This window comes from Lepidochelys olivacea (genome assembly GCF_965140295.1).
Source record: "Lepidochelys olivacea isolate rLepOli2 genome assembly, chromosome: 8".
Lineage (NCBI taxonomy): Eukaryota > Metazoa > Chordata > Testudines > Cheloniidae > Lepidochelys > Lepidochelys olivacea.
This window is the reverse complement of record NC_140418.1, coordinates 48,908,132-48,923,731: the sequence shown is the minus strand read 5'-3', so window position 1 is coordinate 48,923,731 and position 15,600 is coordinate 48,908,132. Positions and strand designations below refer to the sequence as shown.

Here is a 15,600-nt window from a genome sequence, read left to right as displayed (position 1 = left end):
ATCTTGTATTTCTGGGGATATTGTGGCTTTCATCTCAAAGCATTTTAGAAACAACATGAATCTAGGAATCACCTTACTCACTTTGGAAATCAGGGATGAAACAAATCTTTAATTTGGATTAGATTCAAGTAGCAAACCAGACTATAAAAAACAGTCACAGCAGTGCTTGAATGTGAGCACTCGCCCATGAAGAATAAGAGTTTTGAACACACAACGTAACATTTACAGCCCCTTGGTACTGAACATGCTCGGTTCTACTACTAGAAAGATCTCCTATAGCACTTTTCACCTGTAGATCTCAGAGAACTTTACAAAGGAGGAAAGTATCATTCTCTCCACTTTACAAGAGGGAGCTAGTAGGAGGGAATCCCCTCTGACTGATTAAACAGGGTGCTGCTCTCAATATGGTAGGAAAAACAACTGAAGCTCCTCAGCCTCCCCCACAGAGAGCTTCACTGGATACGGTGAAAGCCAATGGACATAAGGAAGCCTGTCCATAGCTTCCAGTCCCACCTCCCTTCTGGGTCCTTGCAAGTTTTAAATACTAATCTGACATGAATCTCATTGTTCAATACCAACACTTCAGACGGGGCAGAGCTAGGAGGAATGTGCGCGCGCAAAGGTGACTTTAAACCCCTCTTCTGGGACCATGAGGGGGCCTGCCTGACCACTGCATAAGATAAAGCAGCCTTAGAGCTACTCTAATTTACACTGTGCTTTCTGCAGCTCCTCAGTAGGCCCAGGAAGCAGAGAACAGCCATAGTGCATGCACTTCGGCCAGACCCTGACCTGTCCCTCCACCCACGTCTGGGCACAGGGCACTTAGAACTGTTTCTCTACACTGGCCAAGAAGCCACCCTACACAGAGGATATTCTCAGGAAGGGGTTTCCTCCCATTTTTAAGCCCCTTTATGCTGCCAGGGTGGTATAAAGGGCCGTTAACATAACCAAGAATCAGGTCCTAGGAGCTGCCTTGGCTCCAGCAATGTAACCTCTCCTCCATCCATGTGGGCTGCATTTACCTTTGGTATTGAATCCATCCACACAAGGTGACCTCTTGGCCCACATGAGCAGAACGCAACTCTCCGCAAGTGTTGGTCCGAGCCACAAAGCTATTGAAATCTTGAGACAAAGCCACAGAAAAACAGTTTCAATGGGAGCATGAATGCTAATGTAGGTATACAATAATAAGTGCTATCTTATTCAAAGATCACTGTACAAACACACAACAAAAAGGACAGTCCCTGCCCCCAGAGTTTTTGGTTTGTACAGTGCTTAGGACAATGGAGTACTGGTCCAGGATTAGAACTCCTAGGCATTATGGTGATACAAATAAATAAAAATAATAATCTGAGTGTGTTTTATGGCCATATATAAGCAGATCATTTCTTCTACCACCAAAGTGACTTCTTGGGTGGAAGCCAGCAGCCTTTAAGGATAGCAGAGAAATACTATTTCCTTGCCTAAAATGGTTTGTAAAGAATACTGTATAACCAAAGAAAACAACAGAGACAACTTTAGGGAGGCACAATTGAAACATGGACATATGTGAACATAATCAGCTTTCTTAGAATCATAACAGTGATGTTTGCCATACCTTGTGTCAAACAACCTGTATATACCAATTCTGGCAGCCTAGGTTGATGATCTGCTTATGCAAAGTGTAACAACAGGTTTGCTGATCTCTCATCCTAATTCCAGGACGGCGCTCTTTGAGATTAACACGACATTTAAGCATAATCCACCACATTTGCCAATTTCTTCTCAAAAAAGACCCAGGACAAAAATAGCAAAGGATGCTGCAGGTATTTATTGAGTCACGTTGGCCGAGCTGTGTTGGGGGTTGAGGAACAGAGCAGCACTAGATCAAGGTCTAAATGTATTGACAAAACCACATAAGGGAAAATTGAAAAAGTCTCTGCCTGCTTTATACAAGGCTAGCAAAGGCCTGATCCAAAGCCCATTGAAGTTAATGGGAGTCTTCCTATTGATTTCAATTGGCTTTGCACCAGGGCCTTAGACAATAAAACCAGACTGGTCAGTTTCACGCTCTGGTTGTTAAACATTCACGCAGTGCTCTTGGGTTTTAAAGTTTATAGTATTTTAGAAGGTTAAAGGGAGACTGTCAACTTAGGCACATTCCTGCCTGAAAACATTTCACCTATTATTGTTACAGACCCTTAAAATTACTAGAGGGGAAAAAAATTTCCCTCACTTTTATGTCAGGCACAGTCACTTTTCTCTGTTTGTCCAAGTCCCTCACACTACAGTTAGGAGAAAGGGAAAAACCGGTTTTCAGACAGGAAAATGTGATTTGAAAGCCACAAAAATTGGCTTTGGATCATGCCCCATGTGGGAGTAATGTGCAAAAAGTAAGGAGCATAAATGGGTTAAGGTCTTTTTTAAAATATAAATTTAAAAAATATCTAGGGGGAAGTGCTAATACATGTCTCATGTTAGTGATCGTTTAACTTTCTGTCTGGATTACCATAAGAGGCTCTGTCACCCAGAATAAGAGCAAAGCTGAAGATAAGACAAATAAGATACAAAACCTATTTTTGTAAATTCAGTATGTGAATATAAAATATTGTATTCAGGAGACTTCTCCCCACCCCTGCTCACCTGATGCTCTTTTCTCTGAGCTAAGTGCCAAACTGTTGGAAACGTATCTGCACCAAGGTCTGTTTAGTTCTCTAGAGAACAGACACGGCTGACTGTACAGCAGTCGCAGCCCGTGGCGGAATGACATCTTACAGGCCACAACAGCGGGATCAGAAACAGAAGGGCAGTCCTGGATCTTCCACACTCTGGACAGTTTTAGGAAAAAACAACATGGAAAGTAATTTCACTTTGCAACCCTCAGATTCTATTCTTCAATCAGTACTTGTGTCAAATTCTCCCTTGACTGACCAGCTGCCCTTATTTCCCCGAAGGGTCCACATGGTCTAGTGCAGAGGCGGACAAACTTTTTGACCTGAGAGCCGCATTGGGGTTCCAAAACTGTATGGAGGGCCGGGTAGGGAAGGTTGTGCCTCCCCAAACAGCCTGGCCCCTGTCCCCCTAAAGCCCCCCACACATCCAACCCCCCTGCTCCTCCCCCCCCAACTGCCCCCCCGGGGCCCCACCCCCATCCAACCCCCCCATTCCCTGTCCCCTGACTGCCCTGCCCCTATCCACACTCCCGCCCCTTAACAGGCCCCCCGGGACTCCCACACCTATCCAACCCCCGCATTCCCCATCCCCTGACTGTCCCCCTCCCAGAACCTCTGCCCCATCCAGCTGCCCCCTGCTCCCTGTCCCTTAACTGCCCCGCGGGACCCCCCGCCCCTTACCTCACAATCTACTTGTAGAGTGATTAGCACAATGGGGCATCAATAGTGTAATATAAATAATAATCACATGTACAAATTCCACCTTTATTCCCCATCTGTCATTCATACTAGTTCCTGTCTCCCTCAGGCCTGCATAATATTAATATTTTGTATGTGTATGGCATCTTCCATCATCAAGGAAGATCTCAAAAGGAGGTCTATAAACCACTTGCTGGTGATGTCTGGAAAGAAGGCAGGTCAGGTCACATGGCAGCGGCTCCACTTTCTTGCTTCCAACCCCATATAATTCAATCAGTACAAAAACTGTCTACTCTAGACATGCCCTAGAGATGATCAGACTCTTCATGGCAAAAAGTCACCCCTTACCTACATACAAAATAGTCCCAAACTAAAGGTGTGTGTGTGTAAACTTATTGAGTCCAGTGCATGTTGGTTTACAGACACTCTTATTTCAGTTAAAGGGTCTCCTATTTTTATATAACTTATTTTTTTTTACATTATATCAAAATAGGACACTCAATCTGAAATAAGAGCACCTACCCACAAACTTATCAATAAATAATTAAAGGTGGGATTTAAAACAGACTTAGGCTGATGTACATTTTAAAATGTTACCAGCATAACTATATCAATAATCAGAGTGGTAGCCGTGTTAGTCTGTATCAGCAAAAACAACGAGGAGTCCTTGTGGCACTTGAGACTAACACATTTATTTGGGCATAAGCTTTTGTGGGCTAGAACCCACTTCATCAGATGCATGAGTGAAAAATACAGTAGTAAGTATATTTATATATAGTACATGAAAAGATAGGAGTTGCCTTACCAGGTTGTGGGGGGGGTCAGTCTAACGAGACAATTCAATTAAGAGTAGAACACCAAGGGAGGAAAAATCACTTTTGTAGTGGTCGTGAGGGTGGCAAAGAGTTGACAAGAAGGTGTGAGTAACAGTAGGGGGAAATTAGTATGGTAAAATTAGGTTTTGTAATGACTCATCCACTCCCAGCCCTTTTCAGGGGCTCGTTCACCTGCACATCTACAATGTGATATATGCCATTATGTGCCAGCAATGCCCCTCTGCAATGTACATTGGCCAAACCAGACAGTCTCTATGCAAAAGAATAAAGGGACACAAATCTGACATCAGGAATTACAACATTCAAAAACCAGTAGGAGAACACTTCAACCTCCCTGGTCACTCAATAACAGACTTAAAAGTGGCAATTCTTGAATAAAAAAAATTCAAAAACAGACTCCAACGTGAAACTGCAGAACTGCAATTAATTTGCAATCTGGACACCATCAAATTAGGCCTGAATAAAGACTGGATAAAGCCTAAATATACCTGCTACTGTATTTTCCACTGCATGCACCTGATGAAGTGGGTTCTAACCCACGTAAACTTATGCCCAAATAAATTTGTTAGTCTCTAAGGTGCCACAAGGACTCCTCATTGTTTTTTTAATATCAGTAATGGGTGTGATTTTTTTTTTACCAATATAGTTATGCTGATAAAAGCCCTAATGTAGATGCAGTTATACTTGTATAGGACACTCTATACTAATATAGCATATTTTACTTTGGTAATCTGGAATAAGCTATACCAGTATAAGAGTTCCTACAGCTGTGTCTACAACGGGGAAGGGCCTTGCCACTTTTTTCCTCGATTCAAGCCCAGAAGGCACCATTGTGATCATGTAGTCTGTGCATAACACAGACCAGATAACGTCTGAAAAATAATTCCTAGAGCAGATCTTTTAGCAAAACATCCAATCTTGATTTAAAAATAGCCAGCAATGCAGACTGCAGGAGGCCCGCTGGGGACTTTAACGCTCATAGTGGCAAAACTTTGGAGGGCAGAGGAGTGAGGTGGCTCCAGCCCTGGCCGCCCTTACGGCATTACAAAGAGTGGGGTTGGCCAGGCCAAAGCAGGCCCGGTGCCATCTGCGCACCCGGGAACGCCGCCACCCCCCCCCCCCCGCGTAGCTGGGGCAACTCTAGGCACGGCTCAGCCCCAGGCCCCCCCCGGGGACTGCCCCGTTTCCAGCCCAGCGTGCGAGGCCGGGAATGCCCCGGCCGGGCTGCAGGGCCGACACGCCAGTGCCAGCAAGCGCCGGGGCGGGGGCAGTAACTTGCCCGGAAGCACAGCCCGCCCGCCGGCCCAAGCTGCGGCCCCTCAGGCCGCTGCTCGCGCTCCCAGCAGGGGCCTTGTCCCGAGTTTACGGAGACAGGCGGCCCCCTTTTGTTTGCAAACTGCTGCGGGGGAGCGGGGAGGACAGGTGCCCGCGAACCTGCGGCTCTCCAAGAGTAGCCAGCCGGGAGAGAACCCAGGCGTCCGGGCTCCCGAGCCCGGCACAGACCCCGCCCCGCACTGGAGTGTTCGCTCCGTCGGGCGGCCCTCAGCCCCAGCCTCTTCCTGCTGCTGGCGGCGGGGGCTTGGCTTCGAGTCCCCACCCCAGACAGCCGCTCGGTCCTACCTTACGGATCGGGACAGCGCGAATCTCGCCAACTGTCCCTAACAGGCCACCATCGCACCCAGTCATCACGTTTGATGAGGCACCTCCCCGCCCGCACTAAACATGGCGACGGAGCAGTTGTGCATCACGTGACGGGATTCCTGGCTCAGGCTCACGCGCGTGGGTGTCCCTGCCGCAGGGGCTGCCGGGAAGCGGATTCAAATGATCTTGGCGGAGCGCGCGAGAGCCGAGTCCGCAATGAGGCGATCGGGGCGGCCTAGTCTCCGGCGGCGGCAGGTGAGATCCCGCCGCCCTGCGTCTAACGTGCGGAGAGTGACGTTTTCGCCACTGTCCGGTAGCGGGAGCCGGGGCGCTGGCGGCGGGCTGCTCGTGCAGCTGAGCTGGCTGGCGTGGGGGGGCCGATCTCCTACCGGGGGTCGGGGGAGCTGCCCGGGGCACTACCCCCCTAGCGGCCGCCTCTGCCCGCCCCGTGCGGCATGACAGGGCCCCATCAGCCGCTGTCCGGCTGGGCCAGGTGCGACGTAGGGACCTGGGAGAGGGAGCTGTTCGTGTCGTTACACCGGCCCCGCGCTGGGGAGGCACCAGGCTCCCCGCCCCACCCATCCTAAGGCAGCCAGCTGCGAACCGGCCGCGAACGCGTGCAGCGGCTGGAGCATCTGCCCACCCTGGATGTGCTGCTGTGTAAAATCTTCCCCTTGCAGCGTGCTGGGGCCTGTAACAGACACGGAGGGGACAGAGCGACCCCCCCCCCAGCTTACAACCCAGGGCAGACTGGAAGGAGGGCATAGTTTACAAGATCTTTCACAGGCATTAACGTTAAGCTGACTTCAGTACATTGGAAAAGGAGGTGGGGGGAGTTATGTAGGAAACTTTTCGTTGCTAGGGTGGTTGAAGGTGTGACAGTTTGGGGACATGTTGGGTTTGGGAACATTTCCACCTCCCCTCTGAATGTAACTTTCAGAGTGGCTTTGAGCATTTGTTGTTGTAGCAGGTACTTGACACCAACACCCTGGTCTGCATCTAAAACTGAGGTTGATCTAGCGATTTCACTTAAGGGTGAGAACATGCACACTCCAAAGAGATTTAAGCCGACCTAAGCACCACTGTAGGTACTGCTAGGCCAATGGATTTGCTGCAGTGATGGGGAAAATGCCTTCCTCACTCTAGTAAGTGTCTGAATTACAGTGGCATAACCAGGAATGCATCCGATGAAGTGAGCTGTAGCTCACGAAAGCTCATGCTCAGATAAATTTGTTAGTCTCTAAGGTGCCACAAGTCCTCCTTTTCTTGTAGCTAGAACTGTGGTGCTTGTAGTGTAGTAGTCATACCCCAGGTGAAGAATTTATGGCCAGGTCTACATAAATACAGACTGATGTTAGTGTAACTACATTGTTCAGGGGTGTGTGAATGATGTAGTTATATCAGGGGTTCTCACAACAAATTTTTGTGTGGCCTCAGAGTGCGGCCACCAACTCTTGCTGGTGGCCACTCTAGCAATTTTTCCTAAAATACTTAATTAATTTTAGGAAAAGCAAATAAATATGCATTTATACATGTCCAAATCATTATAATTTATTTGTGTAGGGGGCTGGTTTTTTTGCAGACTCAATTAAAAATACTGTACAATTGTCTCTATTCTTTACTGGACCTAAACAGAATAGAAACATAAATAAGGTGCTTTGCATGTTTTGCTTTTTTGGTTGCTTTTTTTTTTTTTTTTTTTTTTTTTTTAAAGACTTGCTAGCTTGTAAGTCTGCTACTGTGAAAAGTGATATTTGTATATTAATGTAATTTTTCACAGCAGACTTGCTAGCTAGCTGGGAGGCTATGAAAAGCGATGTTAGCAATATCACTTTTCACAGCAGACTTGTACTCAGCACTGGCAAGCTGGGGAACAAATTAAGGCCTGGATGGGGAGGTGGGTAGGGGGCCCAGGGGTGATGGGAGTCAGTGAGAGCCAGGAGGATGGGGGTGGGAGGGAAGACAAGGGCGGAAGTCTAAAGCCCTGTGCCTGAGGGATGGAGCCTGCTGCCACATGGCCAGAGACTGCCACCCAAGGACTGAGGCCCAAGCCCCACCGCCCCCAGGAAGGTGGGGAACCCATGCTGGCTGCCTGCTTCTACAGTGTTTGTGTCTCTTGTAGGGGATAGAGACCAGCCCCTGCTGGTGGCCCCAAGGGAGGGGCTGCTGCATTACTTCCCCCCACCCCCCCATCACTGCCCAGGAGGCTGTGGCTGCAAGAAAAGGTGCATTTGAGAAACTCTTGAGTTATACCAACCTTAACACCCCCATGTAGACACTGCTTTGTCAATGGGATAGCTTCTTCCATCCACATAGCTACCACCTCTCGGGGGGGGTGGATTAATTACACCTAAGGGAGAGTTCCCTCCCGTCAGCATAGGAGCATCTTCACTTTAGCGCTACACTGATGCAGCGTTTTAAGTGTAGACCTGCCCTATGTTTGGGAAGCTGTAGCAGAGTAGCCAAGGGCCATCAGTGTGGAACTGTTCTACTCCGGTAGAAGAATGAGTCTGATACCAGCAGTGCCATTGATTCTGATCCACTGTTAGACTAGAAGCCCAGGGGGTAAGAGGTTTGTTGCCTGGAAATTCTCCAGCAGAAGATTCCATCCCCACAGAACAGACCAGTGTCGTCCAACACTGGGAGTCTGGGACAGGACCGGCTCGTGACAGAAGGCATTTAGGCTGTGGCTTTGTTCCTTATGTTGTATTTGATCTGTGAGAGTATTGTCATACAATTGCGTGCCTTAGTATATTTTATGAAGGTAAATATTGTTGAGGTGGTGGTTCCTACTTGCTGTTTGTGGGGAAAGCAAGGATTTCTATGTTGAAACAGCTTTTACAATTTATTAACTGTGTCTAGTACTTTGATCCTCGGAAATGCTCTTACATTAAAATAAACTTTCAATCTCTACTTTAGCCAAGGTGAATAAAAACATGGTTTTTAACTTTTAAATGGTTATTTTTGAAAACAGATCAATTTATTGAATTTAAATCAAATATTTGTATGTGCATATTGCTAGTTCTTCCATCCCATTTTGTAGTCAAATTGCAAAGGTGAATATTTTGTATTTGTTTTGTTAGTTTCCTAATTCTTAGTAGACTTTATGTAGATTTCTTTCTACTAAAAAGTTTCTCTCATTTAAAATGTTCCTTTATGCTGAACAAAGCCCAGGGACTTGTAACAACCTTGATAAGCAACTAGCCAATGTTATATTTACAGCCAGCACCACCTTCCCATGTGAACATACATAAGAGCATAAGAATGGCCATACTGGGTCAGACCAAAGGTCCATCCAGCCCAGTATCCTGTCTACCGACAGTGGCTAATGCCAGGTGCCCCAGAGGGAGTGAACCTAACAGGTAATGATCAAGTGATCTCTTTCCTGCCATCCATCTCCACCCTCTGACAGAGGCTAGGGACACCATTCCTTACCCATCCTGGCTAATAGCCATTAATGGACTTAACCTCCATGAATTTATCCACCTCTCTTTTAAACCCTGTTACAGTCCTAGCCTTCACAACTTCCTCAGACAAGAAGTTCCGCAGGTTGACTGTGTGCTGAGTGAAGAACTTCCTTTTATTTGTTTTAAACCTGCTGCCCATTAATTTCATTTGGTGACCCCTAGTTCTTATATTATGGGAACAAGAAAATAACTTTTCCTTATTCACTTTCTCCACACCATTCATGATTTTATATACCACTATCATATCCCCCCCTTAGTCTCCTCTTTTCCAAGCTGAAAAGTCCTAGCCTCTTTAATTTCTCCTCAGATGGGACCGTTCCAACCCCCTAATCATTTTAGTTGCCCTTCTCTGAACTTTTTCTAATGCCAGTATATCTTTTTTGAGATGAGGGGACCACATCTGTATGCAGTATTCAAGATGTGGGTGTAAAATGGATTTATATAAGGGCAATAAGATATTCAACTTATTCTCTATCTCCTTTTTAATGATTCCTACCATCCCGTTTGCTTTTTTGACTGCCGCTGCACACTGCGTGGACGTCTTCAGAGAACTATCCACGATGACTCCAAGATCTCTCTCCTGATTAGTTGTAGCTAAATTAGCCCCCATCATATTGTATGTATAGTTGGAGTTATTTTTTCCAATGTACATTACTTTACATTTATCCATGTTAAATTTCAGTTGCTATTTTGTTGCCCAATCACTTAGTTTTGTGAGATCTTTTTGAAGTTCTTCACAGTCTGCTTTGGTCTTAACTATCTTGAGCAGTTTAGTGTCATCTGCAAAAATCATATGCTGAACTTTGACTCAAGAAAGCTGAATGCTTCAACCAGGCTATATTCCTCCATCAGGGTTTGCAGATTGAAGTCGATGGGATTTGTGGTTCTAAATTACTTGGGTGCTTCTGAAAATTTCACCATGAAGCAGGGGCTTAGAAGCTTAATTTTCTAGGCTCCCATTTTTGAACATTTTGGCCTGTTTATAAAACAATTTGTAATAACTCTGTTCATCAATTGCAAGTCTAAACTTTTCATTGTATGCAGTCTCTCTAATAAACTTTTTATTGTCAATTCAAAACAAAATTGCTTCAGTGTTTGATTTCATGCTATTAATATCTTTTTAAATAAAACTATAACTTAAGCATGTGCATAAGCGTCTGAGCTAAACTTTAAGTACATTAGTTCCTTTCATGTGAGTAAAGTTATGCATTTGCTCAAGAGTCTGCAGGAACACCACCTTAATTTTCATATTTATTAATAAATATTAAATATTTGTCTCTTGTCTATAGCAGTTCTGTAAAATTCAAATAAGAGACTCTACCGTAGTGGGCATTTGAATTAGAAAGAAACCATTTATAATTTAGTTTATCAATTTGAATTAGTTTTACAAAGGCTCAGTGTGATCAGACTCAATGATTTGCAGATACTTAATTGACTTAAATTAATCATTTAAATCACTCCACCCGACTATAGCAAGTTTTCAGTCTTTGGGCTCTTTTCATGTATAGGATGTGGATACTCCTGATTCTGGGGGCATGACCCGTTTAGGAAGAAAAACTGCAGAGACTGGAATCAACTTTACAAATACTACTCGTTTCTCAAGAGGTTTGACGTTCACCAGGACACACACCCTGTGTGGTCAGAGCCCAACTAGGAGAATAATTCCACAAACATCTTTACTGCAGGTGAGCTTTTTGTAGTTTAATATAACTAAAGAAAATGTGTCTATTCATATCTTAAATCAGCTGTCACATCTTATATAAATAAGAATAAAAACTGATTAGCCTGATTGATGCAGTGTACACGTGTTTCTTCAGTTTCATTACAGGAATTGTGGGCAGGCCTAGAAAACTGAATATTGTTCTCTTGATTCTAGGAAAATACGGATCCTCAGAAGATAGCATTCCTTCTACGCAAACAATGGACCTTGTATAGCGTGACTCCCATGTACAAATTCTCTTATGGTAATCTGAAGGAGTATTCTAGACTTCTGAGTGCCTTTGTTGCCACTGAAAAGCAGAAAGGACTTGCTGTAGAAGTGGGCAATGATCTTGGTATCAAAGTGATTTTGTCCACCCTTTTAGGACTGAGAGGTACGGATCAGGACCAGGCTGCAATCCTTGTCCAGGTAAGGGCTGCAGCTAGCACTGTTGATAGCAATGATGTCTTAACACTTCTGAATTGCCTTACTGTAACGTTAAAATATTTATGGCTGTTACTATGGTAATTTTCATGTATCCTGTGGTTCAAACTTTTTTTGCATCTCTTTGCTTTTAACCAATATGGTTCTTGTCTGTTTTTAACACCCTCTTCATAAACTTCATAAAAATTCTTCATAAACTGCTGATCCGTTCAAACATAGACTTGGGAACAAATCTTTGTTATAGTTAGAGGACAGAAGTAGGAGTTGACACTCTTCAGTTCTCCTCTGTCATCAACTTGATGTGGGATCTTGCATGGGTCATTTAATTTCATTGGTAAAATAGATGTAATGCTACTTCCCTGCCATAGTTAAGGCCTATTAACACTCTGAGGTCCTTAGAGGAAAGATGCTATTGAAGTGCAACATTTTGTATTGCAATTATTGTAGGAAAATTAATGCACAATACAAATGCTGCATTAAGCAGCACTAATGTAGACTTACGGGTTGCTTCTATTCCCATTGAAGTAAATAGCAACACTTCCACTCCCTTCAGTGGGAGGAGCCAGGCCCTCTATAGGCATAATAGATGAATTGCAAAAACTGTCTTTAAACAGTCAAGATATCTAAAGTGGTATAATGGCATAGAAACTAGTGCAATGCAGTGTCAAAACTTAAGGTTCTGGCTGGGCCAAAATCTTTAAATTGGGCACCAAAACCCATATAGCACCTCTGAAAATCAAGCCACTGATCTGGAGCTGATTCCTTCTGATCTCTTGCTATTAAAATAGTATATCAGGGGAAAATTCTTGTGCTTTAGCAATTCTTATTAGAATCCATTTCGCTCTTGCTAAGAACTGTCAAATGCACTCTAGAACTTGGAGATGTAATGCAGACATTTTTTTCTTTTAGATTGCATTAAGATCTCAGCTCCCATTTGAAAATGCAGAAGACAAAGTGGTGTGGTCAGGCTGGTTCTGCTGTATATCTGGAGATGATCTTTCGGAGAGTGTACCAGAAGATTTTACCTGTTTATCTTTGTTCCTTGCAAATGGGGCAGAGAGCTACACAGCCATAGTTGGTAGTTGGTTTCAGAAGACCTTTGACTGTTATTTCAGTCGTTTAACCATCAGCCCACTCAACCTTGCCTGGATGGCTGCTATGTGGACTGGGTGCAAAGTGGACAGTTATATGGCTGCAACAGAACTTGTTTTCTCTGTGCCCTGCATTCCCCAGTCTCTGGACATTTCATATGCCATACACCCTGAGGATGCAAAAGCCTTATGGGACACAGTGCAAAAAACTCCTGGGGAGGTTACTCAAGAAGAAGTGAATTTATTTATGGACTGCCTTTACTCTCACTTCTATAGACACTTTAAGATCCACTTGTCAGCCACAAGACTTGTGAAAGTCTCTACATCTATAGCATCGGCACACTGCGATGGGAATATAAAGGTACTAAATTGAATTCCAACTACGAGGTTTTGATTAATGCTGTTCTAGCCAGTATAATTAAAATAGTGCTACCTGGCCAGAAAGAGCTGTCCCTAAAGTTGGAGGCTACTTGATTCTCGTAACTGATCTCCCCCCCCCTCCCCAAACAATTTAAAAATTTCAGCCTCTACCAGACATAACTAGTTTCCAGTGGGTTCCACAGCACAGCTGGTAGTTGTGCAGTCATTTTTTGTATTGTGGTAGACCTCCCAGGCATTGTGTTGACTGCTGTACAAGCACAGAACAAAGACAGCCCTTGACTCATTTTGGCTAAAATTTGGATTTAAAAATCCCAAACTTATACAAAACCTACAGCCACTGGAAACTACAATTGACTTTTTTGATATTAAAACTTTTTTTTTTAAAAAGAAAATCCCCATGTATTTATGTGTAAGGCTATGATTTTTTCACGGAGGTCGCAGAAGTCACGGAATCCGTGACTTTCAGCGACCTACATGACTTCAGCCCCGGGGCAGGGACCTGCAGGGTCCCCCCCCCCGGATGATGGGGGTACCCTGCAGCTCCTGGGTAGCAGGGGTCCCCAGAGCTCAGCATGGGCCCCTGCAGCTGCAGGTGGTGTGGGGACCCCGCAGCTGAGCTGCCCATTTTGTCATGGATATTTTTAGTAAGTCATGGACAGGTCATGGGCTTCCTTGAATTTTTCTTTATTGGCCGTGACCTGTCCATGACTTTTACTAAAAATATCCATGACAAAAATCTCAGCCTTACATTTAGGTGCTAGCACAATGTTGGGATTGAGACATAACATGGTAATGGCTAGTGTATTTTCACTGTCCATGCTGGAAAATGAAAAGTTAAAAGAAAACCATACTAAAAATTGATTCATTTATAATGATCTGAAGTGCTAGCAACATAGCTAAAGAAATAGGTTTTAAAGTTGGAAGCTGCCAAATGGGTGCTGCCAATCTTAAGAGGTATCTTTCTCATTTCATGGCTGCTTGGCGTATTTAACAATTGACTATAGGAGCCCTGCCTCATTTAGTGGGTAGGAAAATGCACAGGAGACCTTTTTAGACTTTTTAGAATGTGAACTCTAAGGATGTGGATAAATTGGAGAGAGTCCAGTGAAGGGCAACAAAAATGATTAGGGGTCTAGAACACATGACTTATGAGGAGAGGCTGAGGGAGCTGGGATTGTTTAGTCTGCAGAAGAGAAGAATGAGGGGGGATTTGATAGCTGCTTTCAACTACCTGAGAGGTGGTTCCAGAGAGGATGGTTCTAGACTATTCTCAGTGGTAGAAGAGGACAGGACAAGGAGTAATGGTCTCAAGTTGCAGTGGGGGAGGCTTAGGTTGGATATTAGGAAAAACTTTCTCACTAGGAGGGTGGTGAAACACTGGAATGAGTTACCTAGGGAGGTGATAGAATCTCCTTCCTTAGAAGTTTTTAAGGTCAGGCTTGACAAAGCCCTGGCTGGGATGATTTAATTGGGGATTGGTCCTGCTTTGAGCAGAGGGTTGGACTAGATGACCTCCTGAGATCCTTCCAACCCTGATATTCTATGATTTTAACTCTTTAGGGCAGGTAATACTAATTTGTACAGTACTCAACACAATGTGACCCAACCTGGTTATGATCCTTAAGCACTACAGCAATATAAATGTTCAATAATAACTTGTCAGACATGGCCTGAATAACAGAGTTCTGTGGGATCATCAGATATCACTGCTAAAGTGAGTTGGCAGGAGGGTGGAAGAGCAGAGTGGCCAATTGTTGGTGCTTCTTCCAAGGAGAAGTGAGGGGACACTTTTAAAGAGGAGGCAGGAGCAGTGTGTCCCTTGAGCTGCTGATCTTTTCCCAGGTTGGGAGTGAAGATCAGAAGGGCCCATGTAGAGGAGGAGGAGGAGATAGGACGCTAGGCCTTGTGTACACTCAACAGGAGGAGTCCTGCAAAGAAACAGGGAAAGTAGCATGGTGATGAGATTAACCCATAGTGCAAATCCTTCACTCCCCTCAGCAGTTGTCAGTGTGTGTTCTACACATTTAAATAGCAATCAGTGATTTAAATAGCTTATTGTATTTCTGTTCTGACTACAACTAATGGTTTTCTTGCAGATCCTACATAGCAAGCACCTAATAGGAGTGTTGACGCTGCTGACAGAGCTGGCAATCTCACAGATACAATGAAACCTTGTACTCTATACCTGCTGTCCTAAGAAACTTATTACAGATGCTCTGCTTGGATCACATTAAGTCTATCTGCAGTAGATTCATGTTTGAGAGACACTGACTACAGAAAGCTGGCTTTCCTGCAGATTTTTTTAGCCTCACAAAACTCCAGTCCATGAAGTGAAAGCATATTAGTTTCATTTGACCTCATTGGTTCCTGGACTGAAATCCACAACTAGTAATGAAGCAAAGAGGGCCATAGGAGGAAAATTATAGATGCACATTTTGCTATAATAAAAGTCACATCAATAAAGTAACATTTTGTAATGGGTTTTTTAAGTATCATTTAAAGGATCAGGCATGAGCTGGAACACTGCTCCTGCTGCATAGCTTAGATCAGTGGTTCTCAATCAGCACAGAGCTGTGACCCATGTGACATCCTCAGGGCCATACAGGTAGTATATATATTGTGTGGATGTGACTCACAACGCATAAGCAGCCCACAATGGTAAATAGGTTGAGAACCACTGGCCTAGATGGT

The 15,600-nt window shown here is 44.5% G+C and overlaps 2 protein-coding genes across 4 annotated transcripts in view; one reads left to right on the top strand and one right to left on the bottom strand.

The window, feature by feature from the left end:
* DARS2 (aspartyl-tRNA synthetase 2, mitochondrial) overlaps positions 1-5,940 on the bottom strand; it is a 32,887-nt gene extending 26,947 nt beyond the window's left edge. The window contains exons 1-3 of one of the 3 annotated variants that reach the window (XM_084637861.1): positions 5,807-5,940; positions 2,623-2,807; positions 1,023-1,122 (exon numbers count right to left, since the gene is read on the bottom strand). In XM_084637861.1, coding sequence (XP_084493987.1) covers positions 1,023-1,122; positions 2,623-2,749 — 227 coding nt within the window. In that variant the 5' untranslated portion in view covers positions 2,750-2,807; positions 5,807-5,940. Of the gene's footprint in view, positions 1-1,022; positions 1,123-2,622; positions 2,808-5,620; positions 5,766-5,806 lie in introns of those variants that run through there. The other 2 variants (XM_084637863.1, XM_084637862.1) reach the window with 2 other exon arrangements.
* Positions 5,941-5,982: 42 nt separating this feature from the next.
* Positions 5,983-15,358, top strand: CENPL (centromere protein L). The gene is made up of 5 exons (XM_084637864.1): positions 5,983-6,082; positions 10,803-10,979; positions 11,171-11,422; positions 12,347-12,889; positions 15,006-15,358. The coding sequence occupies exons 1-5, from the start codon at positions 6,008-6,010 to the stop codon at positions 15,075-15,077; spliced, it is 1,119 nt and encodes a 372-aa protein (XP_084493990.1). The 5' UTR covers positions 5,983-6,007; the 3' UTR covers positions 15,078-15,358.
* The last annotated feature ends 242 nt before the right edge of the window (positions 15,359-15,600 follow it).